Here is a 23,030-nt window from a genome sequence, read left to right as displayed (position 1 = left end):
GTCCCGGGAGGAGGTGCCCGAGGGAGAGACACCGGTGGGTGGACAGACAGATGGATGGACAGGCACGCGAGGGGGGGGGGGGGCAGGGCTCAGAACCGCAGCGCTGGTGACGCCTCCACAGTGCAAAATCAGCACCAGCCGCCGGACGCGACTTGTTCCCCCCACCCCCACAACCACCAGCCACGTCCTCAGGGCCAGGGCAGGAAGCCACAGCAGCTCGACTTGGAGAGGGACTCAGGCGTCCGGGGCGCGGGGTGGGGGGGGGAGGGGGTGGCTGCCAGCTTCCTGCCCCGAGATGGTCCATAACTTTCCAGGTGCTGGCAGCAGTGGGGGGAACACTGGGATCTCAGTGCATCGCACGAGGGCGTGCAAGCGTGAGAGAGGCTGTCATGGAGTGTGGGGGCTGGTGTGCAGAGGACACTGGGATCTCAGCGCATCGCACGAGGGCGTGCAAGTGTGACAGAGGCTGTCACGGCGTGTGGGGGTCAGTGCAGGAAGGTGGAGAGGGAGACACACATCTCAGGGCGTCGCACGAGGGCGTGCAAGCCTGACACAGGTGTGGCACCGGCAGGGGCTGGCTCTGGGGCCGCCCCCTACATTCCCAGTACGCCGAGCGTGAGCCTCCCCCGCCCGCCGGCAGCATGTGTGACTACGCCTGGTGCACATCCGCACTTGCTCTGGTGCACGGAACAAGATTTATTCCACCCCTGGATGTTAAAAACCCGAGGGGGCCCTGGCTGGCCCCGTCACAGTCTCCGGCAGAGACCTCCTCCGCCGGGGCCACCCACGGCTGCAGCTCCGGCCCGCACCCCCCCCTTGCTAGGTGCTCCGGTTTGCCGCCAGCTGCCTCTTCCCGCCCATGGGGAAACCGAGGCACACCGGGGGCGCCTGGCGGAAGCTGTGGGCGATTCCAGAGCCGCTGTCCCCGCAGAGGAGGGGGCTGTAGCAGGGAAACTGAGGCACGCCGGGGGGACGTCAGGTCTCAGGCCAGTGGCCTGGGCATGGCTGCTCCCTCCTCAGTGCCCCGCGGGCGGGCTGGCTCTGCCCCCGGCCGTGGCGGGGGGGCAGCGGGGGGGCAGTGGGTCTGTGCTGGGGGGTGAAATAGTCCAGGTTGATGAGGACGTAGGGGGCGGAGAAGGAGGTGGGCTGGACCGGCTGCCCCTGCTGGGTCATCACAGCCGTGGGGGTCTCCTGCGAAGGCAAGAGGGGCGTTAAGGATGGGGGGACCCCCCCCAATGAGACTGCACACTCCCAGCATGCAATGGGGCCCAGGTGTTTCCCCCACCCCCCAAAGGGGCTGCAAACTCCCAGCATGGACGGGTTAGGGGGCTCAAACCCAGGGGTAGCCGAGGGAGATTACAGCTCCCAGCATGCCATGGGGCCCCACCCTGTGTCCCTCGCCTCCCTCAAGGCCGCAAATTCCCAGCATGCAACTGGGCTCTTCTGCGTCCCCGGGTTCTGCAACTCCCAGCATGCAATGCAACAGCATTCTGCCCCACGGGAGCTGCAAATTCCCAGCATGCTCTGGGGCAGCTACCCTGTGTCCCCCTCATGGGAGCTGCAAATTCCCAGCATGCAGCAGGGCCCCTGGAGGCACCAGGCTACAAGCACGGAGAGATACTACAGCTCCCAGCATGCAATGGGGGCCCGGCTGGGGGCTGCGGAGGAGCAGGGCACCTCCTTGCATCATGGCATACGTAGTCCCAGGGGGCTGCAGGTCTGGGTTGGCCCAGGGCCGGGTTCGTGGACTGGGGGGGGCTCCGGCTGCAGCCCCAACCCCTTCCTCCGCCCCACATGGGCCCTGCAGGGGCCAGGCTGGGGGGCAGGGTGAGGCTGAGGGATGGAAACTTGGGGACTGTGTTTTCCAGTGGGCGGCTGAGGCACAACCCACATGAGGGGGCAGCTAATGTCTATGAAAACCCCACCCCTGAGCAGCCTGGACCCAGCCCCTCTGCCCACAAGAGGGCTGGCTGGGGTCCCCGCTGCCCCATGGAGGGTTGGCCCCAGGGTCACTTCTGCCCCATGGAGGGCCCATTCCTGCCTCCACGGGTGATTGCCTTCCTACCCGCCAGACCCACAGACAGCGGCGGGAGGGGGGAACTCACCTGCCAGCTGCATGTGTGTGTGCAGGGAGCAGAGAGCACCAGCCGCCTGCAGAGAAAAACAGAGAACCCAGGAGTCCTGGCTCCCTGTCCCGGCTCTGACCACCAGCCCCCACTGCCCTCCCAGCGCCAGGGAGAGAACCCAGGAGTCCTGGCTCCCACCCCCTGCTCTAACCACCAGCCCCCACTGCCCCCCAGCGCCAGGGAGAGAACCCAGGAGTCCTGGCTCCCGGCTCCTGCTCTAACCACCAGCCCCCATTGCCCTCCCAGTGCCGGGGAGAGAACCCAGGAGTCCTGGCTCCCACCCCCTGCTCTAACCACCAGCCCCCACTGCCCCCCAGCGCCGGGGAGAGAACCCAGGAGTCCTGGCTCCCGCCCCCCTGCTGTAACCACCAGCCCCCACTGCCCTCCCAGAGCCAGGGAGAGAACCCAGGAGTCCTGGCTCCCGCCCCCTGCTCTGACCACCAGCCCCCACTGCCCTCCCAGCGCCAGGGAGAGAACCCAGGAGTCCTGGCTCCCACCCCCTGCTCTAAGCACCAGCCCCCACTGCCCCCCAGCGCCAGGGAGAGAACCCAGGAGTCCTGGCTCCCACCCCTGCTCTAACCACCAGCCCCCACTGCCCTCCCAGCGCTGGGGAGAGAACCCAGGACTCCTGGCTCTCAGCCCCCCCAACATCGCCCCCTGCCCCGCCAGGGGGCTCCTACCTGTGTCTCCGCGCCTGCAGGAGGTGGCCCAGGAGCACCAGGCTGCCCAGCAGGAAGAAGGCCCCGGCCCCCAGGGGGCCCAGCACCTCGGGGCGCAGGATGAAGCGGTCCCAGGCCTGGGGGGCCGGGGAGGGCTCGGCGGCTGCAGGGGGGAGGAGGTGGGTCAGAGCGCGGCCAGCCCTCCATCCCTGGCCCTCCCTCCCTCCCCAGGCCCCTACGCACCAGGCTCCGGGCTCGGCACCCACAGGCACCGCTCAGACACGCCTGAGGGGAAGGTAGAAAACTTGCAGCAGTAGCAGGTGCCGTTGGCGGGAGGGTCTAGGCCGGGCACCATAAGCTGCACCTCCCCGGCCGCCGACACGGTGGTGACTCGCACGAGGCCCCGGTGAGTGGGGGGCACGTAGGCCCCGTGCGAGGGCTGGATCACGGCCAGGTACTCGCAGCTCCCGTTGGGGCCCCAGTGGGCCCAGGTCACCTGTGTGATCTGGTCCACGCCCAGGAAGGTGCACAGCAGCCGGAGGGGGGAGCCCGCCGCCGTGGGGGGCTCAGCCTCGAGCCTCAGCTGGGCCTGGTTGATCCCTGGGGGGGAAGAGCCAAGGGGTGAGTCCCCCTTCCGAGTGCTGCTGTGGCCACTGGCACCCACTGCCCCCGAGAGCTGGGGAGAACCCAGGAGTCCTGGCTCCCGGCCCCTGCTCTAACCACCAGCCCCCACTGCCCTCCCAGCGCCAGGGGAGAGAACCCAGGAGTCCGGGCTCCCACCCCTGCTCTAACCACCAGCCCCCACTGCCCTCCCAGCGCCAGGGAGAGAACCCAGGAGTCCTGGCTCCCGGCCCCTGCTCTAACCACCAGCCCCCACTGCCCTCCCAGCGCCGGGGAGAGAACCCAGGAGTCCTGGCTCCCGGCCCCTGCTCTAACCACCAGCCCCCACTGCCCTCCCAGCGCCGGGGAGAGAACCCAGGAGTCCTGGCTCCCGGCCCCTGCTCTAACCACCAGCCCCCACTGCCCCCCAGCACTGGGAGAGAACCCAGGAGTCCTGGCTCCCACCCCTGCTCTAACCACCAGCCCCCACTGCCCTCCCAGGGCTGGGGAGAGAACCCAGGAGTCCTGGCTCCCACCCCTGCTCTAACCACCAGCCCCCACTGCCCTCCCAGGGCTGGGGAGAGAACCCAGGAGTCCTGGCTCCCACCCCTGCTCTAACCACCAGCCCCCACTGCCCTCCCAGCGCCAGGGAGAGAACCCAGGAGTCCTGGCTCCTGGCCCCTGCTCTAACCACCAGCCCCCACTGCCCTCCCAGCGCTGGGGAGAGAACCCAGGAGTCCTGGCTCCTGGCCCCTGCTCTAACCACCAGCCCCCACTGTCCTCCCAGTGCCGGGGAGAGAACCCAGGAGTCCTGGCTCCCACCCCCTGCTCTAACCACCAGCCCCCACTGCCCCCCAGCACTGGGAGAGAACCCAGGAGTCGGGGCCCCGCCCCTCTGACCGGTGTCCAGGCAGTGGGTGAGGAGCAGGGCGGCCATGGGGAGCCCCACGGGCCCGGCCATGGTGCTGAGACAGCAGTAGAGCAGGTTTTGCTTCCCCTTTGCTCAGCAGACAGGAAATCTCAGCGTCCCACGCGCCCCGGGCCCTGCCTGCAGCAGCCCCACGGCTCTGGCGTCACCTGCGGCCCAGGCCCGGGCTGCTGCTAACCACAGCAGGCAGGGACCGGCCCTGTGCACCGATGCACCCCCGCCTCATTCCACACTCTTGCACGGACCAGGCCAGGGTTTTGCACAGTGATTCTCTTGCACAACAATCCTCTTGCACAGCCCATGCTGTGCTCTTGCACAAGCACGCTCTCCTGACGATGCTCTTGCACGGCCCACGCCACGCTCTCGCACTGTGATGCTTTTGCACGACCACGCTCTCACATGTCCCATACCAGGCTCTCACATGGTGATTCTCTTGCACAGCCACGCTGTCGCACGGGGTGGTGGGAGTCCTGAGAGGGACTGGCCAGAGAGGAGTGCAGGGAGATGAATGGGGGTTCAGGATCCACTCACGCCCACGCACAGAAACGTGCCGACACACACGTGCACCCCTGCGCACACTCACAACACACATGCCCAACTGTGCATGCACCGAAACACCACCCAGAGATGCTCACGCACAAACGTGGGCTCACATATGCTCACAAGGATGTGGCACCCTCCTAGGAGGGCTACGAGCCCCAGCCACAGCTACACTGCCCCACACGGAGGCAGGCAGGGACCCCCACCCTGACACGCTGGCGGCAGGGGACAGCCCCAGGCAGGTGTGCATCTGTCATGCATCGCATGCAAGCACACACACACACACACACGGTGCCACAAACACGCTTCATTGCCAGAGCCTCCCCTGGCCCCCGGGTCTGTCCCTGCGGCCGGCAGAGCCCCCTCACGCACAGCTAGCACAAACCCATCCTGATGCGGCCCACACCACTGCAACACGCCCCCCCACGTACGACACAGCCCTCGTGCGTCGCACGCCGCACTCGGCGTGCACAGCCGTGTAACACCCCGTGCCTGGGTCCCGCTGTGATGGAGTGGGGGGGGTGCCTGTGTGAGTCAGGCTGGATGTGAGAGACAAGCAGAGCAGCTCCCAGTGGCTAAGGATGACCCTGGGGCTACAACTGGCAGGTAACACCTCTGCCCTGAACAAAGAGCAGGGAGGAGCCGAGCTGGGTTTTGAATGGGGCTGGGGGGCGGCAGTTAGAGGCTGGGGAAGGGAGAGCTGGAAGGCAGCCAGCCGGAGGAGGGGGAAAGCTACACCCCAGAGGGGCTCCCCTCGGGGTCTTCTCCCCAGGACAGGTTGGAAGGACTGTCTCTGGCTGCTGTGCTGTCGCTTCTGTGAGAAACTGGGCACCTGTTGCCTAATAAACCTCCTGTTGTACCTGCTGAGTGAGAGTCTCTCCTGCCAGCGGGCGGGGTGCAGTGCAGGGGGACCCCCGAACCCCATCACACAGGTGCAGTGGGGGACAAAGCCCGGTGCAGTGGGGGACGGCCAGGCCCGGTGCAGTGGAGGGGACGGCCAGGCCCGGTGCAGTGGGGGACGACCAGGCCCGGTGCAGTGGGGGACAAAGCCCGGTGCAGTGGGGGACGGCCAGGCCCGGTGCAGTGGGGGACGGCCAGGCCCGGTGCAGTGGGGGACAAAGCCCGGTGCAGTGGGGGACGGCCAGGCCCGGTGCAGTGGGGGACAAAGCCCGGTGCAGTGGGGGACGGCCAGGCCCGGTGCAGTGGGGGAGAGGCAGAAAACGGCAGCTCAACCCCACACATTCAGCAGCCGACCCGGGAACTGGGGGCACAGGGACCCTTCCCCGACCCCTTGTGCGGCCACGGGCCAGGACCAAGCCCCCCCCCCGACCGTGAGCACACGAGACAGCGCCTTGCACGTTCACCCCTCCCCTCTCGGGGGGGGGGGAATCGCCCCACCCCCTCCAACCAAGCCCAACCTCTCCACAGCCAATCACCTCACTCTCCCTGTGCCACCCTCTGTGACATCACAGCCCCAATGACATCACCATAGCGCCCCCCCCCCCGCGCAACCCCTGCTGCACTATGAGGTAGCAGGCCCCCGCTCCCGCCCGCCATGGGGCTGCCCCACAGGAGAGGCAGCCGGTCATGCCCTGCGACTCCTGCCAGCGCCTGGGTGACGCCACCCTGGGGGTGCTGGGGCTGCTGGTGCTGGGGTGTGTCGGGGTCCACACGGCCGGCCTGGTGAGACACGGGGGGAAGCCCCACGGAGGGGCCGCCAGATAGCGCCCCCCCCCCCAGGACAGGGCCCAGCCAGCCCGTGTCCCTCCTGCCAGCTGGGGCACTTCCCCCCCAGAAATTCTCCACTGGGGGGGTAACGGATGGGGGGACCTTAGTGGGTACCCACCAGACTTGGGGGACTGGGCAGGGGGCCCTGGGGGATACCAGGCTGGGGGGACCAGGCCGGGGGGGGCCCTGGGGGATACCAGGCTGGGGGGACCAGGCCGGGGGGGCCCTGGGGGATACCAGGCTGGGGGGGACCTAGAAAACCTGGTGGGGGGGACAGTGGCCGGGGGCCGTGTATCTGATCCATCTCCCCTCCCCACAGCTGTGGCAGCACCTCCCACTCCTGCTCCAGGCCCTTCATCGCCTCCTTGCCCCCAAAGGTGAGTCCAGGGGTCCCCACCTTCCCCCAGGGCGGGGGGGGGGGCCTGAACCCCCTTCCCCCAGGCTCACACTTCTGCCCCCCTGCAGTGGCGGCGCTGATGGGACCATCCGCCCCCCTGGCCAGGCCCCGCTGCACCCCCGCAGCGCCAGGGACTTGGGGGGCTGCCTGCCGCAGGCAGCCGGGCCGAAGACCCCACCCGAGGGCCCCTTGCAGCTCCCAGAGCCCCCCGGCTGGATCCCCCCCGCGACTGAAGCTGGTGGAGCCCTGGGTGCGCCCAGGAACCGGCCCGGCCGTGCCGCACAGCCCAGGGGGCCCACGCCTGGCCTGCTGCGCTCACGGCCATGTGAAGCCCCTGCCGGGGCGCCCCAGGGGGACCCCACTGCTCCCCGGCCTGGGCGGAGCTGCCCCAGCGGGCTGGCAAAGGACCCCCAGCGCGGGCTGGAACCGGGAGGGCTCGGGGGTCCTGCAGACGCAATAAAACAGCGCACAGCGCAGCTGGGGGGTCCTGTGTGAGTGGGGGAGTGCGAGGTGGGGCACCAGGACTCCAGGAACAGGCCCCGTGTGAGGTAGGGCACTAGCACCCCAGAGACCGGCCCCGTGCGAGCCGGGGCACCAGGACTCCAGGAACAGGCCCCGTACAAGGTGGGGCACCAGGACCCCAGAGACTGACCCTGTGCGAGCTGGGGCACCAGCACTCCAGAGACCAGGCCCGTGCGAGGTGGGGCACCAGGACCCCAGCGACCGGCCCCATGCGAGGCGGGGCACCAGGACCCCAGAGACCGGGCCTGTGCGAGGCGGAGCACCAGGACTCCGGGAACAGGCCCCGTGCGAGCTGGGGCACCAGGACCCCAGCGACCGGCCCCGTGCGAGGCGGGGCACCAGGACCCCAGCGACCGGCCCCATGCGAGGCAGGGCACCAGGACCCCAGAGACCGGGTCTGTGCGAGGCGGGGCACCAGGACTCCGGGAACAGGCCCCGTGCGAGCTGGGGCACCAGGACCCCAGCGACCGGCCCCGTGTGAGGTGGGGCACTAGCACCCCAGAGACCGGGCCTGTGCGAGGTGGGGCACCAGGACTCCGGGAACAGGCCCCGTGTGAGCTGGGGCACCAGGACCCGAGCGACTGGCCCCGTGCGAGCCGGGGCACCACCCCCCGGAGCCAGGCCCCGCCCACCACAGCACACAAACAGCAGAAGGGGCACAGGCGGCTTTATTCGGGACAGGGCGGGTGTACAGCAGGGGACCCAGAGAAACCCCCACACCAGCCCCCCAGCCACCAGCCCTGGGTGCCCCCCACGGGGAGGAGGGGAGCAGGAGGCAGATGTCCCCTGTCACCAGCGAGGCACCGTGGGCCGGGGGCCTCGCACGAGGGGGCGGGGTCACTGGGAGGGCTGGGGCGAGCCGGCCCCGCCCCCCTGCGCCCCGTTGGCCTTGCCGAAGGGGGCGGGGGGGGCCTGGGGGCTGTCGGCCGACTCGGGCTTGGGGGGGGCCGAGGGCGAGAGCTGGGCGGGGGGGCCCCCCGCCTTGCCCCCCTCGCCCGGGGGGGGCAGCGAGACCACGATGTACTTCTGCACGCTGCTGGCGGGGGGGGGCGGCTGCGCTGGGGGGGGCCGGGGCCGGGGCCGGGGCGGGGGAGACCAGCTTCACCACCGGCTGCACGGCCGCCGGGGACAGGGCCGGGGCCCCACTCGCTGGGGCCGGGCTCGCGCCCACCGGGCTGGTGCTGAAGGTTATCACCTGCGGAGAGAGCTGGGGGTCAGAGCCCCCCACGCCTGGGGGGGGCTGGGCCCCCCTTCCCCCGCAACCCTCCTGGGGGGAGCCCAGCTCGGCCCCTCCTTCCCCCGCCCCCCGCCGGCCCCCCGCAACCCTCCTGGGGGAGCCCAGCCCCGGCCCCTCCTTCCCCCGCCCCCGCCGGCCCCCCGCAACCCTCCTGGGGGAGCCCAACCCGGCCCGGCCCCTCCTTCCCCCACCCCCGAAATCCACCTGGAGGGAGCCCAGCCCGGCCACCCCCACCCCACCCCCGCCAGCCCCCCGAGCTGCTCCCGGGGCAGCCCCCCCCCCAACCCAGCAGAGCGCGGCACCGCTGCCAGCCCCAGGCGAGGGGAAACCGAGGCAGGGCTGGCGCCCCCTACCTGCTGGGAGGCGCTGCTGCCGGAGGCGGAAGACATGACGATGTACTTGGTGGGGGGCGGGGAGGGCTGGGTAGGGGTGGAGGGGCGCCCAGAGACCAGGCTCTGCACAGGCAGCGTGATGGAGCTGGGCACCTTGATGATGCTGGGGGTCCGCGGGGGGCACTGGGGGGCCTGCGACAGGGTCAGCGTCGGCCGGGGCTGCCGGGGAGACGGATACGCAGGGGCGGTCGGACGGACGGACCTTGGCCCTGCAGCCTGGCATGGCCTGCGGGGACCCCCTCTTCCGTCTGGGGCTCCCTGCCCCATGGGAACCCCTCTCCCTGTCCCCCCGGCCTGCGGGGACCCCCTCTTCCCCCGGGGCTCCCTGCCCCCGAGGGAACACTCTGCCCTGCCCCCCCGGCCTGTGGGGACCCCCTCTTCCATCTGGGGCTCCCTGCCCCATGGGAACCCCTCTCCCTGCCCCCCCAGCCTGCGGGGACCCCCTCTTCCCCCGGGGCTCCCTGCCCCCCAGGGAACACTCTGCCCTGCCCCCCCGGCCTGCGGGGACCCCCTCTTCCATCTGGGGCTCCCTGCCCCATGGGAACCCCTCTCCCTGCCCCCCCAGCCTGCGGGGACCCCCTCTTCCCCCGGGGCTCCCTGCCCCCCAGGGAACACTCTGCCCTGCCCCCCCGGCCTGTGGGGACCCCCTCTTCCATCTGGGGCTCCGTGCCCCATGGGAACCCCACTCCCTGCCCCCCCAGCCTGCGGGGACCCCCTCTTCCCCCGGGGCTCCCTGCCCCCCAGGGAACACTCTGCCCTGCCCCCCCGGCCTGCGGGGACCCCCTCTTCCATCTGGGGCTCCCTGCCCCATGGGAACCCCCCTCCCTGCCCCCCCAGCCTGCGGGGACCCCCTCTGCCCCCGGGGCTCCCTGCCCCCCGGGAACCCTCCTCCCTGCCCCCCGGCCTGCGGGGACCCCCTCGGGCTCCCTACTCCCTGGGGAACCCCCCTCCCTGCCCCCCCGGCCTGTGGGGACTCCCTCTTCCATCTGGGGCTCTGTGCCCCATGGGAACCCTCCTCCCTGCCCCCCAGCCTGTGGGGACCCCCTCTTCCTCCAGGTCTCCCTGCCCCCCAGGGAACACTCTGCCCTGCCCCCCCGGCCTGTGGGGACCCCCTCTTCCATCTGGGGCTCCCTGCCCCATGGGAACCCCTCTCCCTGCCCCCCCAGCCTGCGGGGACCCCCTCTTCCCCCCGGGCTCCCTGCCCCCCAGGGAACACTCTGCCCTGCCCCCCCGGCCTGTGGGGACCCCCTCTTCCATCTGGGGCTCCGTGCCCCATGGGAACCCCACTCCCTGCCCCCCCAGCCTGCGGGGACCCCCTCTTCCCCCGGGGCTCCCTGCCCCCCAGGGAACACTCTGCCCTGCCCCCCCGGCCTGCGGGGACCCCCTCTTCCATCTGGGGCTCCCTGCCCCATGGGAACCCCTCTCCCTGCCCCCCAGCCTGCGGGGACCCCCTCTTCCCCCAGGGCTCCCTGCCCCCCAGGGAACACTCTGCCCTGCCCCCCTGGCCTGTGGGGACCCCCTCTTCCATCTGGGGCTCCGTGCCCCATGGGAACCCCTCTCCCTGTCCCCCCAGCCTGCGGGGACCCCCTCTTCCCCCCGGGCTCCCTGCCCCCCAGGGAACACTCTGCCCTGCCCCCCCGGCCTGTGGGGACCCCCTCTTCCATCTGGGGCTCCCTGCCCCATGGGAACCCCTCTCCCTGCCCCCCAGCCTGCGGGGACCCCCTCTTCCCCCAGGGCTCCCTGCCCCCCAGGGAACACTCTGCCCTGCCCCCCTGGCCTGTGGGGACCCCCTCTTCCATCTGGGGCTCCGTGCCCCATGGGAACCCCTCTCCCTGTCCCCCCAGCCTGCGGGGACCCCCTCTTCCCCCCGGGCTCCCTGCCCCCCAGGGAACACTCTGCCCTGCCCCCCCGGCCTGTGGGGACCCCCTCTTCCATCTGGGGCTCCCTGCCCCATGGGAACCCCACTCCCTGCCCCCCCAGCCTGCGGGGACCCCCTCTTCCCCCGGGGCTCCCTGCCCCCCAGGGAACACTCTGCCCTGCCCCCCCGGCCTGTGGGGACCCCCTCTTCCATCTGGGGCTCCCTGCCCCATGGGAACCCCTCTCCCTGCCCCCCCAGCCTGCGGGGACCCCCTCTTCCCCCGGGGCTCCCTGCCCCCCAGGGAACACTCTGCCCTGCCCCCCCGGCCTGCGGGGACCCCCTCTTCCATCTGGGGCTCCCTGCCCCATGGGAACCCCTCTCCCTGCCCCCCCAGCCTGCGGGGACCCCCTCTTCCTCCAGGTCTCCCTGCCCCCCAGGGAACACTCTGCCCTGCCCCCCCGGCCTGCGGGGACCCCCTCGGGCTCCCTGCTCCCTGGGGAACCCCCCTCCCTGCCCCCCGGCCTGCGGGGACCCCCTCTGCCCCCGGGGCTCCCTGCCCCCCGGGAACCCCCCTCCCTGCCCCCCCAGCCTGCGGGGACCCCCTCTTCCCCCTGGGGCTCCCTGCCCCGCCCAGGACCCGGGGAACCTCCTCCCTGCCCCCCCGGCCGTGCGGCGGGGGTACCTGGGTGATGGTGAGGGTGGTCCGGTTGACCTGCTGGGCTTGCAGTGCGGCCTGGGCCCGGGCCTTCACCACGTGGCTGCAGAGCAGGCTGCCCAGGTAGCCGTAGTCGGCCTTGTACGAGTCCTGGTTGTCGGGCGGGGGGCGGATCTTGGCCAGCACCGGGGCGCAGTGCTTCTGTGGGGTGCCGAGGGGGTGGGGGTGAGTGGGGGCGGGGCCAGAGAGAAAGGGGCGGGGCCCAGGGGAGGGGGCAGAGCCTTGGGGACTGGGCGGAGCCAGAGAAAAAGGGGCGGAGCACAGGAAATAGGAGGGGCCAGGAGAGAAGGGTGGAGCCTCGGGGACTGGGCGGGGCCAGAGAGAAAGGGGCGGGGCCCAGGATGTAGGAGGGGCCAGGAGGGAGGGGTAGGGAGTAGGCGATGGGGCGGAGCCAGAGAGAAAGGGGCGGGGCCCAGGATGTAGGAGGGGCCAGGAGGGAGGGGTAGGGAGTAGGCGATGGGGCGGAGCCAGAGAGAAAGGGGCGGAGCACAGGAAATAGGAGGGGCCAGGAGAGAAGGGTGGAGCCGGAAGGACTGGGCGGAGCCCGAGAGAAAGGGGCGGAGCCCAGGAAGTAGGAGGGATGAGGGGGCGGAGCCGGAGGGACTGGGCGGAGCCCGAGAGAAAGGGGCGGAGCCCAGGAAATAAGAGAGGCTGGAGAAGCAGCCAACAAGAAACAACTGGAAAGATAACGAAGCTGACAATCAATGGTGGACCCCCCCGGGGCCCCGCCCCCCCGGCCCCAGGCCCCGCCCCCCCGGGCCGCCACCCACCAGCAGCAGGCTCTGGACGTGGTCGGCCCCGATCTTGTCGATGTTGCTGACGACGGGCCCCTCGGCCACGGCGCGGACCCGCTCGCCCTCCGCCTGCAGCCGCGGCAGAATCAGCGTCTTCATCACCTGGGGGGGGGGAGCAGCCGTCAGCCGGGGGGTCCCCCCCCGCCCGCCCGCCCGCCCCCCGCGCCTCCCCCCTCCCGCCACTCACGTCGTGGCCCAGCTCGGCCAGGCCGGCGATGGAGCCGTAGCGCGTGGTCCAGGGGGTCCTCTCGTCCACCCAGCTCTGCGGGGCAGCCAGCGGGGGGGGGGGGGGGGGGGTGAGCGCTGCCTCTCTGCAGACCCCGCCCCCCGCACAGGCCCCGCCCCTCTCCCCTGGCCCTGCCCCTGCCCCTGCACAGCCCCCCACCCCCTCTCCCCATGCCCCACCCCCTCTCCACAGACCCCACCCTCTCCAGGCCCCACCCCTTCTACCCAGTCCCCGCCCCTCTTCAGACTCCGCCCCTCTCCCCTGGCCCTGCCCCCTCTCCCCTGGCCCTGCCCCTGCCCAGCCCCCACCCTTCCCCGCATGCCCCGCCCCCTCTCCACAGACCCCACCCCCTCTCCAGGCCCCGCCCCTTCCACCCAGGCCCCGCCCCCTCTCCCCAGACCCCGCCTCTTCTTCCCTGGCCCCGCCCCCTCTCCCCAGGCCCCGCCCACCTTGGTGAAGGTCTTGGTGATGCGCGACTGTATGTTGTTGGTGGTGGTGCTGAAGTTCTTGCAGATCTGGGCGACCAGGCGGGCGGCGAAGTCCCGCAGGGCCCAGTGGTTGTCCACGTCCGGCCGCAGGCAGAGCTGCCGGCTCACAATGCAGGTCATGACCGCCGGGATCAGCTCGTGCAGCTGGGGAGGGCGGGGCCGGGGGTCAGCCGCCGCCCACCCCGGCTGACCCCGCCCACCCCGGCACCCAGCCCTTCCCTGGGGGGTCCTGGCCTGAGCATGGCCCCGCCCACCCCGGCTGGCCCCGCCCACCCCGGCACCCAGCCCTTCCCTTGGGGGGTCCTGGCCTGAGCATGGCCCCGCCCACCCCGGCACCCAGCCCTTCCCTGGGGTGTCCTGGCCTGAGCATGGCCCCGCCCACCCCGGCACCCAGCCCTTCCCTGGGGGGTCCTGGCCTGAGCATGGCCCCGCCCACCCCGGCACCCAGCCCTTCCCTGGGGTGTCCTGGCCTGAGCACGGCCCCGCCCACCGCGGCACCCAGCCCTTCCCTGGGGGGGCTCCTGGCCTGAGCACGGCCCCGCCCACCCCAGCACCCAGCCCATCCCTGGGGTGTCCTGGCCTGAGCACGGCCCCGCCCACCGCGGCACCCAGCCCTTCCCTGGGGGGTCCTGGCCTGAGCATGGCCCCGCCCACCCCGGCACCCAGCCCTTCCCTGGGGTGTCCTGGCCTGAGCACGGCCCCGCCCACCGCGGCACCCAGCCCTTCCCTGGGGGGGCTCCTGGCCTGAGCACGGCCCCACCCACCCCGGCACCCAGCCCTTCCCTGGGGGGGTCCTGGCCTGAGCACAGCCCCGCCCACCCCAGCTGGCCCCGCCCACCGTGGCACCCAGCCCTTCCCTGGGGGGGTCCTGGCCTGAGCACGGCCCCGCCCACCCCGGCACCCAGCCCTTCCCTGGGGGGTCCTGGCCTGAGCATGGCCCCGCCCACCCTGGCTGGCCCCGCCCACTTCAGCATCCCACCTTTGCCTGGGGGGGGTCCATGGCCTGAGCACAGCCCCACGAACCCCAGGTGGCTCCTCCCACTCCAGCATCCAACCCTTCCCTGGGGGTTCATGGCCTGAGCCTGGCCCTGCCCACCCTGGCTGGCCCCGCCCACTCCGACATCCAACCCTTCCCTGGGGCGGTCATGGCCTGAGCACGGCCCCGCCCACTTCGGCTGGCCCCGCCCACTCTGGTATCCAGCCCCGCCCTTGGGCCCCATGGTGTGACCACAGCCTCTCCCCGTCCGGCTGGGCTCGCAGGACCCCCGCCCCACGGCCGGGACCCACTCACGTATTTCTCCAGGTACAGGGTGGGGTTGTCCATCAAGGCCTTCACCATCCGCATCAGGTAGATCAGAAGCGCCAGGTTGTTCTGGACCACGTTGACTCGCACCTGCGGGGGGGTGGGAAACAGTCAGCATGGAGTCGGGGGGGGAGCTCGGCCCGGATCCCCACCCCCAGCCCGGGGGTGTCACGGGGGGAGCCCGGCTCAGATCCCCACCCCCAGCCCAGGGGGGACGGCCTGGGGGGAGCCCGGCTCAGATCCCCACCCCCAGCCCCGGGGGGTCACAGGGGGAGCCCAGCTCAGATCCCCACCCCCATCCCGGGGGGGACGGCCTGGGGGGAGCCTGGCTCAGATCCCCACCCCCAGCCCGGGGGGGTCACAGGGGGAGACCAGCTCGGAGGGGACGGCCTGGGAGGTGACATTCCAGGGGTCCTGGCCCACCCTCCCCCCAGTGTGGGGTGCACCGACAGGTCCCCCCTTACCCCCTCGGAGATGAAGGTGCTGAAGCGGGGTAACATCTGGTACAGCCCGGGGTCCGTGGCAATGCTCTGCAAGGCCTCCTGGGGGCAGAGACCGGCGGCCTGTCACCGGGGGCGGGAGAGGGGAGCCCCCCACGACACAGGCAGGCTCGGGAGGACCAGGGGCTCGCCCAGCTGCCTCAGCCTGGCAGGAGCCCAGGCAAACCCGGGGTGCTCATGGGGGGGGGGGCAGGGAAGCCCTGTAGGGAGACATGGGGGGGCGGGAAGCCCACGGGGGGGGTGCAAAGCATCCGGGGTGGTGCAGGGGGACGCGGGGGGGGGGCAGGGAAGCCCGAGGGGGGCACAGGGGGGCAGGTGGGCCCGGGGCGGGCACAGGGGGACAGAGGAGCCCGAGGGGGGCGCAGGGGGACAGGGGAGCCCTGCAGGAGGGCACGGGGGGCAAGTGGGTCCGAGGGGGGCACAGGGGGCCCGGGGGGGCACAGGGGAGCCCGGGGAGCCCGAGGGGGGCGCAGGGGGACAGGGGAGCCCAGCAGCAGGGCGCAGGGGGGCAGGTGGGTCCAGGGGGGCACAGGGGAGCCCGGGGGGGGCACAGGGGGGCAGGTGGCTCCGGGGCTCACTCACGGCGCGCTTGGCCTCGCAGGACCCCACGCAGGCCTCGGTGATCTCTTTGTAGTACAGCTGCTGCTCCACGGACAGCTCGTGGATACTGCGCGGCTTCAGCTTCAGGGGGGCCCCCTCCAGCACCGGCCCCTTCTTCTCCTTCCCTGGGGGGCAGGGGGTGAGCACGGCCCTGCCCCACCCCTTCTGCTGGGCCCCGCCCCCTGCCACACAGCCCCGCCCCCTCTGGCTGGCCACACCCCCTCCATCACTGGGAGTCCTTCCTCCAGCCCCACCCTGTCCATTTAGCCCCTCCCCCTCTGGCACCAGGGCCGCCTCCTCCTCCCTTGGGGGAGCAGGAGTGGTGGGACCTCCCACAGCCCCACGCCGACCCCCCTCCCGCGGGATACGCCCCCCCACAGCTCCACCTCCACCCCCCGGGACCCACCTTTACCGTCCGGGGCGGCTGCGTTCTGCCCTTTCCCCTTCAGCGCCTCCTCCTGCCCCGGCTTAGCCGGCTTCAGCGGCTCCGTGGCCTCCGCTTTCTGCTGCTCCTTCGGGGCTGGAGAGAGACGGCCGGTCACACGGGGAGGGACCCCTCGCCCGGCGCCACGATGCGCCCACCTCTGGGGCAAGGTGGCTGGTGACACGGGGACCCCTCGCCCGGCGCCGAGATGCGCCCACCTCTGGGGCGGGGTGGCCGGGGACACGGGGACCCCTCGCCCGGCGCCACGATGCGCCCACCTCTGGGGCGGGGCGGCCGGGGACACGGGGACCCCTCGCCCGGCGCCACGATGCGCCCACCTCTGGGGCGGGGCGGCCGGGGACACGGGGACCCCTCGCCCGGTGCCACGATGCGCCCACCTCTGGGGCGGGGCGGCTGGGGACACAGGGACCCCTCACCCGGCGCTACGATGCGCCCACCTCTGGGGCGGGGCGGCCGGTGACACGGGGACCCCTCGCCCGGCGCCGAGATGCGCCCACCTCTGGGGAGGGGCGGCCGGGGACACGGGGACCCCTCGCCCGGCACCGAGATGCACCCACCTCTGGGGCGGGGCGGCTGGTGACACGGGGACCCCTCGCCCGGCGCCGAGATGCGCCCACCTCTGGGGCGGGGCGGCTGGTGACACAGGGACCCCTCGCCCGGCGCTGAGATGCGCCCAGCTTTGGGGCAGGGCGGCTGGTGACACAGGGACCCCTCGCCCGGCGCCGAGATGCGCCCACCTCTGGGGCGGGGCAGCCGGTGACACAGGGACCCCTCGCCCAGCACCGAGATGCGCCCACCTCTGGGGCGGGGCGGCTGGTGACGCCCACTCACCTGGGGGCGGGTTCTCGGGGATGGCCGGCTGGGTGCCTTCGATGCTGAGCCAGTGAGCTGGGAGGAGACGGAGAGAGGTGGGGGGTGAAGCCTGGCCCGGCCGTACCCCGGCCTGGTGCCCCAGCCCCTGCCCCCGGGCGCCCCCCACCTTTCAGGCAGACGTCCAGCGGCACGCGGGGCAGGGGCGTGTTGATGATGTCACTCAGCTCCACCTCCTTCTCCTCGTAGAAGTAGAGCTCCCGCCCGCCCCCGCTGGCGTAGCGGAAGGGGATGAACTCCTGGGCGTGGAAGCCGTACAGCGGCTGGGGGGCAAACAGGGGGTGAGGGGCCGAGCCGGGGCCGACGGCCGAGGTCCCCCGCTCCTCCCGAGGGGAAAGCCCCCGGCTGAGCCTTCTGCCGCTTTACCAGCCTGTTACACGGCCCCCGTGCGACGCACGGCGGCTCCGGATAGTAAATACAGCCTTGTTCTGTGGTTTTACCTGCCCGTTGGCACGGCCCCCGTGCAATGCACGCCTGGCCCTTGCACGGCCCCTGTGTGATGCACACCCTGGCCCTGATGGTAAATACATTCTGGTTCCGTGGTTTTATGTGCATGCTCACACGCCCCCGTGCGATGCACGCCTGGCCCTAGCGGTAAATACGTTCTGCTCCTGTGGTTTCACCTGTGCGTTCATACGCCCCACCCCCCCGTGCAACAGGCACCTGGCCCTTGCACAGCACTCGTACAATGCACATCTGGCTCTGATGGTCAATGCATTCCGGTCCCGGGTTTTACGTGCGTGTTCACACAGCCCCCGTGCGATGCATGCCTGTCCCTTGCACGGCCCCTGTGCGATGCACGCCTGGCCCACCAGGCAGGGGCGCACCAGCCGTCTCCATGCACCCCGCCCCATTCTGAAGAGCGCCCGCAGAGCCCGTCCCGCCCCCAAGCCCCACCGCAGGGGGGCTGCCCCCCAGCCCTGTTACCTCCACGTTCTTCAGCTTCAAGGCGTAGTCAACGTCGCTGGTAGTCAGCTTCCGGCGCTTGCCCATGTGCATGAACTTGAGGGCGTCCTGCGGGGAGACGGGGGGGTTAGGGCTTGGCGCCCCTTGGGCCCCTCCCCGGCCCTAGGGCCGGCACCCCAGGGGAGGGGGCACCTGGGCAGGAGCCTGGCATGTGGGGGATCCCCGCGGCGAGGGCGGGAACCAGGCAGTGTGGGAGGGACTGTCCCCGTACCTGGGCGATCTCGGGGGCACTGGGGTTCCCACGCCCCGTACCTGGGCGATCCCGGGGGCGGGGGGGGCTGGGGTTCCCACGCCCCGTACCTGGGTGATCCCGGGGGGCGGGGGGGGGCTGGGGTTCCCACGCCCCGTACCTGGGCGATCTCCTTGATGCGGTAGCTGACGTCGTCGGCCAGCAGCTGGCAGGTCTCCTCGGGCACCTGGGCGATGCCCACAGCCTCGGCCATGGCCTTCATGGACTCAGCCGGCAGCAGCGTGTGGCTCAGCTTGGCCTTCTTCTCCTCCACCGCCGCCATGGCCCCGCGCCCCGCCGCCACCCTGTGGGGCAGAGCTGGGGGTCAGACACGGGGGAGCTCTCCCACGCCCTGCGGGGTCTCGCCCTCCCCATCACTCCACCCCTCCACTCCTAGCTCCGCCCCATGCCTGGCTCCACCCCTTCCCCAGAAACTCCACCCCCAGACCATAGCTCCACCCCCTGGCTACTCCACACTCCTTTAGCCCCGCCCCTCCCCATACCACTCCCCACCCTGGCCCCACCCCCTTCTACCTAGCCCCGCCCCCTGCATACCCCAGCCCCTCCCTTAGCCCTGCCTCCCTTTGCATGGCCCCTCCCCTCCCCATACCTCCAGCCCTCCTTTAGCCCCACCCTTCCCTGGCCCCGCCCACAGCCCCCTCCCCGGCCCCGCCTCCTTCTGCCTGACCCCGTCCCTTACTCTCAGCACGTCCCTTAGCCCCGCCCCCTGTGCCTGGCCCCGCCCTTCCCCGCCCTCCTTTAGCCCCGCCCATCTCTGGCCCCGCCTACAGGTGTACACCTCCCCGGCCCCTCCCTTAGCCCCGCCCCTGTGCCTGGCCCCGCCCCTCCCATTCTCCCAGCCCCTCCCCTGGCCCCGCCCCTTCCCTCACTCCCAGCCCCTCCTTTAGCCCCGCCCCCGGCGCTCCCACCCTCTCCCGCGCTGCCTCCCCGCCCCCTCCCGCCAATCCTGGCAGCTGCGCCGCCCCTACAGCCACCCCCCACTCAGAGCTCCCCCCTCCCCGCGCCTCGCCCCCCCCGGCACTACACCCCTGCCAGGACCCGAGCACCTCCGCGGGGCGGGGCCCGCTCCGGCGAGCACTGCGCAGGCGCGGGATGGAACGCGGGGGGTACCCGAAGCCCCGCCAGGAGGGCGCCGCCGTGCCAGGCGGGGAACGCCTGTCTGCTGCGGGTGCGCATGCGCGGGACCGCGTGGGGCGGGGCGGCGGTGGGCGAATCCATGGGCGCATGCGCACCGCCCCCGAGGCCGGGGCCGTGGGGCGCACGCGCAGACTGCCTCTGGCCGGCCCGCCTCCCCCGTACGCATGCGCCGGCCGGCCCACCCCGGCGCTCACTGCGCATGCTCGATGCCAGCTCCCCCTTAAAGGGCCAGCGATGCACTTCCCTGCCATGTGGCTCCCCCTGCTGGCGCTGCTGGCGGGCGCGGGGGCGGGGCAGGAGGAGGACGAGAGGCAGCCCACCCCCTGCGAAGGTATGGGGGGCTCTTAAAGGGGCCACGCCCTGCCAGGGGCCCAGTCCATAGGGGGCCTGTAGGGACCGGTCCATACAAGGCTGTAAGGACCAGAGGCAGCCAGGCGGGGGGCACAAGCTTACCAGGGGTGGACGGGTTGGTGCCCAGAGGGGAGCTCTCCCCAGACACGCCTGGGCTCCATATGGGGCTATAAGGACCAGTCCGTATAGTCCCATAGCGATTGGTCCCTACAGGGTTATAGGGACCAGGGGCAGCCAGGCACACACTAAGCAGGGTTTGTCTGGGTCAGCGCCCAGAGGGGAGGTCTCCAAAGATATGCATGAGGCCATGGAGGGCCATACAGACCTTTCTATGGGGGGGGCCTGTAAGCACCAGTCCGTGGGTGGGAGGCCGTACGGACCAGTCCATGGGTGGGGGGCCGTATGGACCAGTCCATGGGTGGGAGGCCGTACGGACCAGTCCGTGGAGTGGGAGCCATAAGCACCAGTCCATGGGCGGGTTCCATAAGGACCAGTCCATGGGTGGGGGGCTGTATGGACCAGTCCGTGGGTGGGAGGCCATACGGACCAGTCCATGGGCAGGAGCCATAAGCACCAGTCCATGGGCGGGTTCCATAAGGACCAGTCCATGGGTGGGGGGCTGTATGGACCAGTCAGCGGGGGGCCTGTACAGTCCAGTCCATGGAGGGGACGTACGGACCAATCCGCGGGGCGGCCGTATGAACCAGTCTGCGGGGACCTGTACGGCCCAGTCAAGCCGCAGGCTGGCTCAGTCCCCAGCTGCATACCTCCCCCAGACACCCCTATGGCCCGTACGGGGTTATAGAGACCGGCGGGGGGCTAGAATGCCCATTTGTGGCTCTCAGGGGGGTCATGGACGTGCTGCAGGACCGGGCTGGGTCAGCGAAGGGCTGGGAGACCATAGGGACAGACAGCTCCACAGGAGGGGACAGAGCCATGCAATGGGGGGAGCAGGAGGGCTGACCCCTGGCCCCCGCCACCCCCCAGTGTGTAAGTACCTGAGCCTGGAGCTGCAGGAGCTGCTGGCCCAGAGCGGCCGCTCCAAGGAGGTGCTGGAGCTGGGGCAGGTGCTGGACTCAGGCGCGCGGAAGAGGCGCATCAAATACAACACCTCGTACGTGCGGGGACCCCAGACGCCTGGGTTCTCTCCCAGGTGCTGGGAGGGCAGTGGGGGCTGGTGGGTAGAGCAGGGCTGGGAGCCAGGACTCCTGGGTTCTCTCCCTGGCGCTGGGAGGGCAGTGGGGGCTGGTGGTTAGAGCAGGGGCTGGGAGCCAGGACTCCTGGGTTCTCTCCCCGGCACTGGGAGGGCAGTGGGGGCAGGTGGTCAGAGCAGGGGCTGGGAGCCAGGACTCCTGGGTTCTCTCCCCGGTACTGGGAGGGCAGTGGGGGCTGGTGGTCAGAGCAGGGGGTGGGAGCCAGGACTCCTGGGTTCTCTCCCCAGCAGTGGGGGCTGGTGGGTAGAGCAGGGGGCCGGGAGCCAGGACTCCTGGGTTCTCTCCCCGGCACTGGGAGGGCAGTGGGGGCTGGTGGTCAGACTGTGGGGTGGGACCTATGAAAAGCTGCATCCAGCCCAGGGCCCTGATCCTGCCTCTAGTGCCACCAGCTGCACTGGGATTTGCACACAACCCTTTTTCTGCTCCCCAAATCCTCACAATCCCGCTCCACCATCCGCCCACCTAGGGAAACCCGCCTCACCGAGGCTCTGGAGAGCGTGTGTGAGCGGTTCCTGCACTACAGCGTCCATGCAGAGCGCCCAGGCAGCCTTCGCTACGCCAAGGTACAGCTGGGAGGGCAGTGGGGGCTGGTGGTTAGAGCAGGGGGTGGGAGCCAGGACTCCTGGGTTCTCTCCCCAGCGCTGGGAGGGCAGTGGGGGCTGGTGGGTAGAGCAGGGGGTGGGAGCCAGGACTCCTGGGTTCTCTCCCCGGCGCTGGGAGGGCAGTGGGGGCTGGTGGTTAGAGCAGTGGTGGGAGCCAGGACTCCTGGGTTCTCTTCCTGGCGCTGGGAGGGCAGTGGGGGCTGGTGGTTAGAGCAGGGGTGGGAGCCAGGACTCCTGGGTTCTCTCCCCGGCGCTGGGAGGGCAGTGGGGGCTGGTGGTTAGAGCAGTGGTGGGAGCCAGGACTCCTGGGTTCTCTTTCTGGCGCTGGGAGGGCAGTGGGGGCTGGTGGTTAGAGCAGGGGTGGGAGCCAGGACTCCTGGGTTCTCTCCCCGGCGCTGGGAGGGCAGTGGGGGCTGGTGGTTAGAGCAGTGGTGGGAGCCAGGACTCCTGGGTTCTCTTTCTGGCGCTGGGAGGGCAGTGGGGGCTGGTGGTTAGAGCAGGGGTGGGAGCCAGGACTCCTGGGTTCTCTTTCTGGCGCTGGGAGGGCAGTGGGGGCTGGTGGTTAGAGCAGGGGTGGGAGCCAGGACTCCTGGGTTCTCTCCCCACAGGGTCAGAGCCAGACCATGAACACACTGAAGAACCTGGTGAGCAAAGGGGTGAAGGTGGATCTGGGGATCCCTGTGGAGCTGTGGGATGAGCCATCTGTGGAGGTGATGCAGCTGAAGCAGCAGGTGAGGACCCAAGGAAGAGGTGTGTGGGATGGGAGTTAATGATGATAGATTCCCCCCTGCCCCTGACCCCAGGGAGAGAACCCAGGAGTCCTGGCTCCCACCCCCTGCTCTCACCACCAGCCCTCACTGCCCTCCCAGCACCGGGGAGAGAACCCAGGAGTCCTGGCTCCTGGCCCCTGCTCTGACCACCAGCCCCCACTGCCCTCCCAGCGCCGGGGAGGGAACCCAGGAGTCCTGGCTCCCAGCCCCCTGCTCTCACCACTGGCAGGGCTTTGGGTGGGGCCCGTGGGCAGGTGACAGCCATGGGGCTCTGCCCCCCTCACAGCTGGGTGCCCGGTGCCCACAGTGCGAGTCGATGCTGGAGGTGTATGAGGCCGTGGTGGAGGACTGGTATTTCCACCACCAGGACACGGCGCTGGGAGCCTTCCTGTGCGAGGGAAGTGTACTGAGGGCTGGAGAGACAGGTGTGTAACACCCCACCCCAGAGCCAGCCGCCTCTCCGGCCCTGGCTGGGCAGGCCCCGAGCCCATGCACCCCTCTCTGCCCGCGCAGGCTGCCTGAGCGAGGTCTGGACCGGGAAGAAGGACGGCGAGGGAGCCCAGGGCGAGGAGGAGGAGGAGAAAGGGACAGAAACTCCCCCCACGTCTCCGAGCCAGGCCACTCATGACTCCGGGGAGCTCTGAGGGGGTCACCCCCAGCTGCCTTTCTCCCCCCCACACGCCCCGAGGATTTGGGGTCCTGGGTGTGGGGGGCAGAGCTGTCTTTTTTGTGCCTTTCCCCCGGGGTGCGCAGAGGTGGGAGGGCGGGGAGCACGCCCGGCCCCGTTACGCAGGCTGCAGCCGCTGCTGCGG

General features: G+C 71.2%; 3 protein-coding genes across 3 annotated transcripts; 1 reads left to right on the top strand and 2 right to left on the bottom strand.

Moving 5' to 3' along the window:
- Positions 1-672: 672 nt before the first annotated feature.
- Positions 673-4,356, bottom strand: PVRIG (PVR related immunoglobulin domain containing). The gene is made up of 5 exons (XM_074983057.1): positions 4,286-4,356; positions 3,029-3,385; positions 2,807-2,948; positions 2,106-2,151; positions 673-1,191 (listed from the first exon to the last, which is right to left on the bottom strand). The coding sequence occupies exons 1-5, from the start codon at positions 4,344-4,346 to the stop codon at positions 976-978; spliced, it is 822 nt and encodes a 273-aa protein (XP_074839158.1). The 5' UTR covers positions 4,347-4,356; the 3' UTR covers positions 673-975.
- A 3,794-nt stretch (positions 4,357-8,150) lies between these two features.
- On the bottom strand, positions 8,151-19,462 carry TAF6 (TATA-box binding protein associated factor 6). The gene is given in 16 exon segments (XM_074983053.1): positions 8,151-8,550; positions 8,552-8,695; positions 9,091-9,288; positions 11,670-11,843; positions 12,473-12,598; positions 12,684-12,758; positions 13,172-13,354; positions 14,502-14,603; positions 14,978-15,055; positions 15,596-15,738; positions 16,020-16,133; positions 16,890-16,946; positions 17,038-17,191; positions 17,856-17,942; positions 18,245-18,428; positions 19,191-19,462. Coding segments are annotated over 16 exon segments (2,289 nt in total). The 5' UTR covers positions 19,448-19,462; the 3' UTR covers positions 8,151-8,337.
- A 53-nt stretch (positions 19,463-19,515) lies between these two features.
- CNPY4 (canopy FGF signaling regulator 4) lies at positions 19,516-22,862 on the top strand. Its single transcript, XM_074982890.1, has 6 exons — positions 19,516-19,612; positions 20,620-20,746; positions 21,313-21,409; positions 22,057-22,179; positions 22,526-22,643; positions 22,732-22,862. The coding sequence occupies exons 1-6, from the start codon at positions 19,516-19,518 to the stop codon at positions 22,860-22,862; spliced, it is 693 nt and encodes a 230-aa protein (XP_074838991.1).
- Positions 22,863-23,030: the final 168 nt, after the last annotated feature.

Source organism: Carettochelys insculpta, chromosome 34, assembly GCF_033958435.1.
Source record: "Carettochelys insculpta isolate YL-2023 chromosome 34, ASM3395843v1, whole genome shotgun sequence".
In the NCBI taxonomy this organism is placed as follows: Eukaryota; Metazoa; Chordata; order Testudines; family Carettochelyidae; genus Carettochelys; species Carettochelys insculpta.
The sequence above is the reverse complement of the archived record's forward strand: the minus strand, read 5'-3'. Positions and strand labels throughout refer to the sequence as shown.

What these genes read in the sequence shown, in the direction of transcription:
- PVRIG (XM_074983057.1), bottom strand. Translation starts at nt 4,346, where the DNA reads ATGGCCGGGCCCGTGGGGCTCCCCATGGCCGCCCTGCTCCTCACCCAC. An exon ending in CACCCACTGCCTGGACACCG is followed by an intron (nt 3,386 to 4,285) that starts GTCAGAGGGGCG and finishes CTTCCCCCCCAG; the next exon opens with GGATCAACCAGGCCCAGCTG. An exon ending in GGTGCCGAGCCCGGAGCCTG is followed by an intron (nt 2,949 to 3,028) that starts GTGCGTAGGGGC and finishes TCCCCCCTGCAG; the next exon opens with CCGCCGAGCCCTCCCCGGCC.
- CNPY4 (XM_074982890.1), top strand. Translation starts at nt 19,516, where the DNA reads ATGCACTTCCCTGCCATGTGGCTCCCCCTGCTGGCGCTGCTGGCGGGC. An exon ending in CGCATCAAATACAACACCTC is followed by an intron (nt 20,747 to 21,312) that starts GTACGTGCGGGG and finishes CCGCCCACCTAG; the next exon opens with GGAAACCCGCCTCACCGAGG. An exon ending in GCAGCCTTCGCTACGCCAAG is followed by an intron (nt 21,410 to 22,056) that starts GTACAGCTGGGA and finishes CTCTCCCCACAG; the next exon opens with GGTCAGAGCCAGACCATGAA.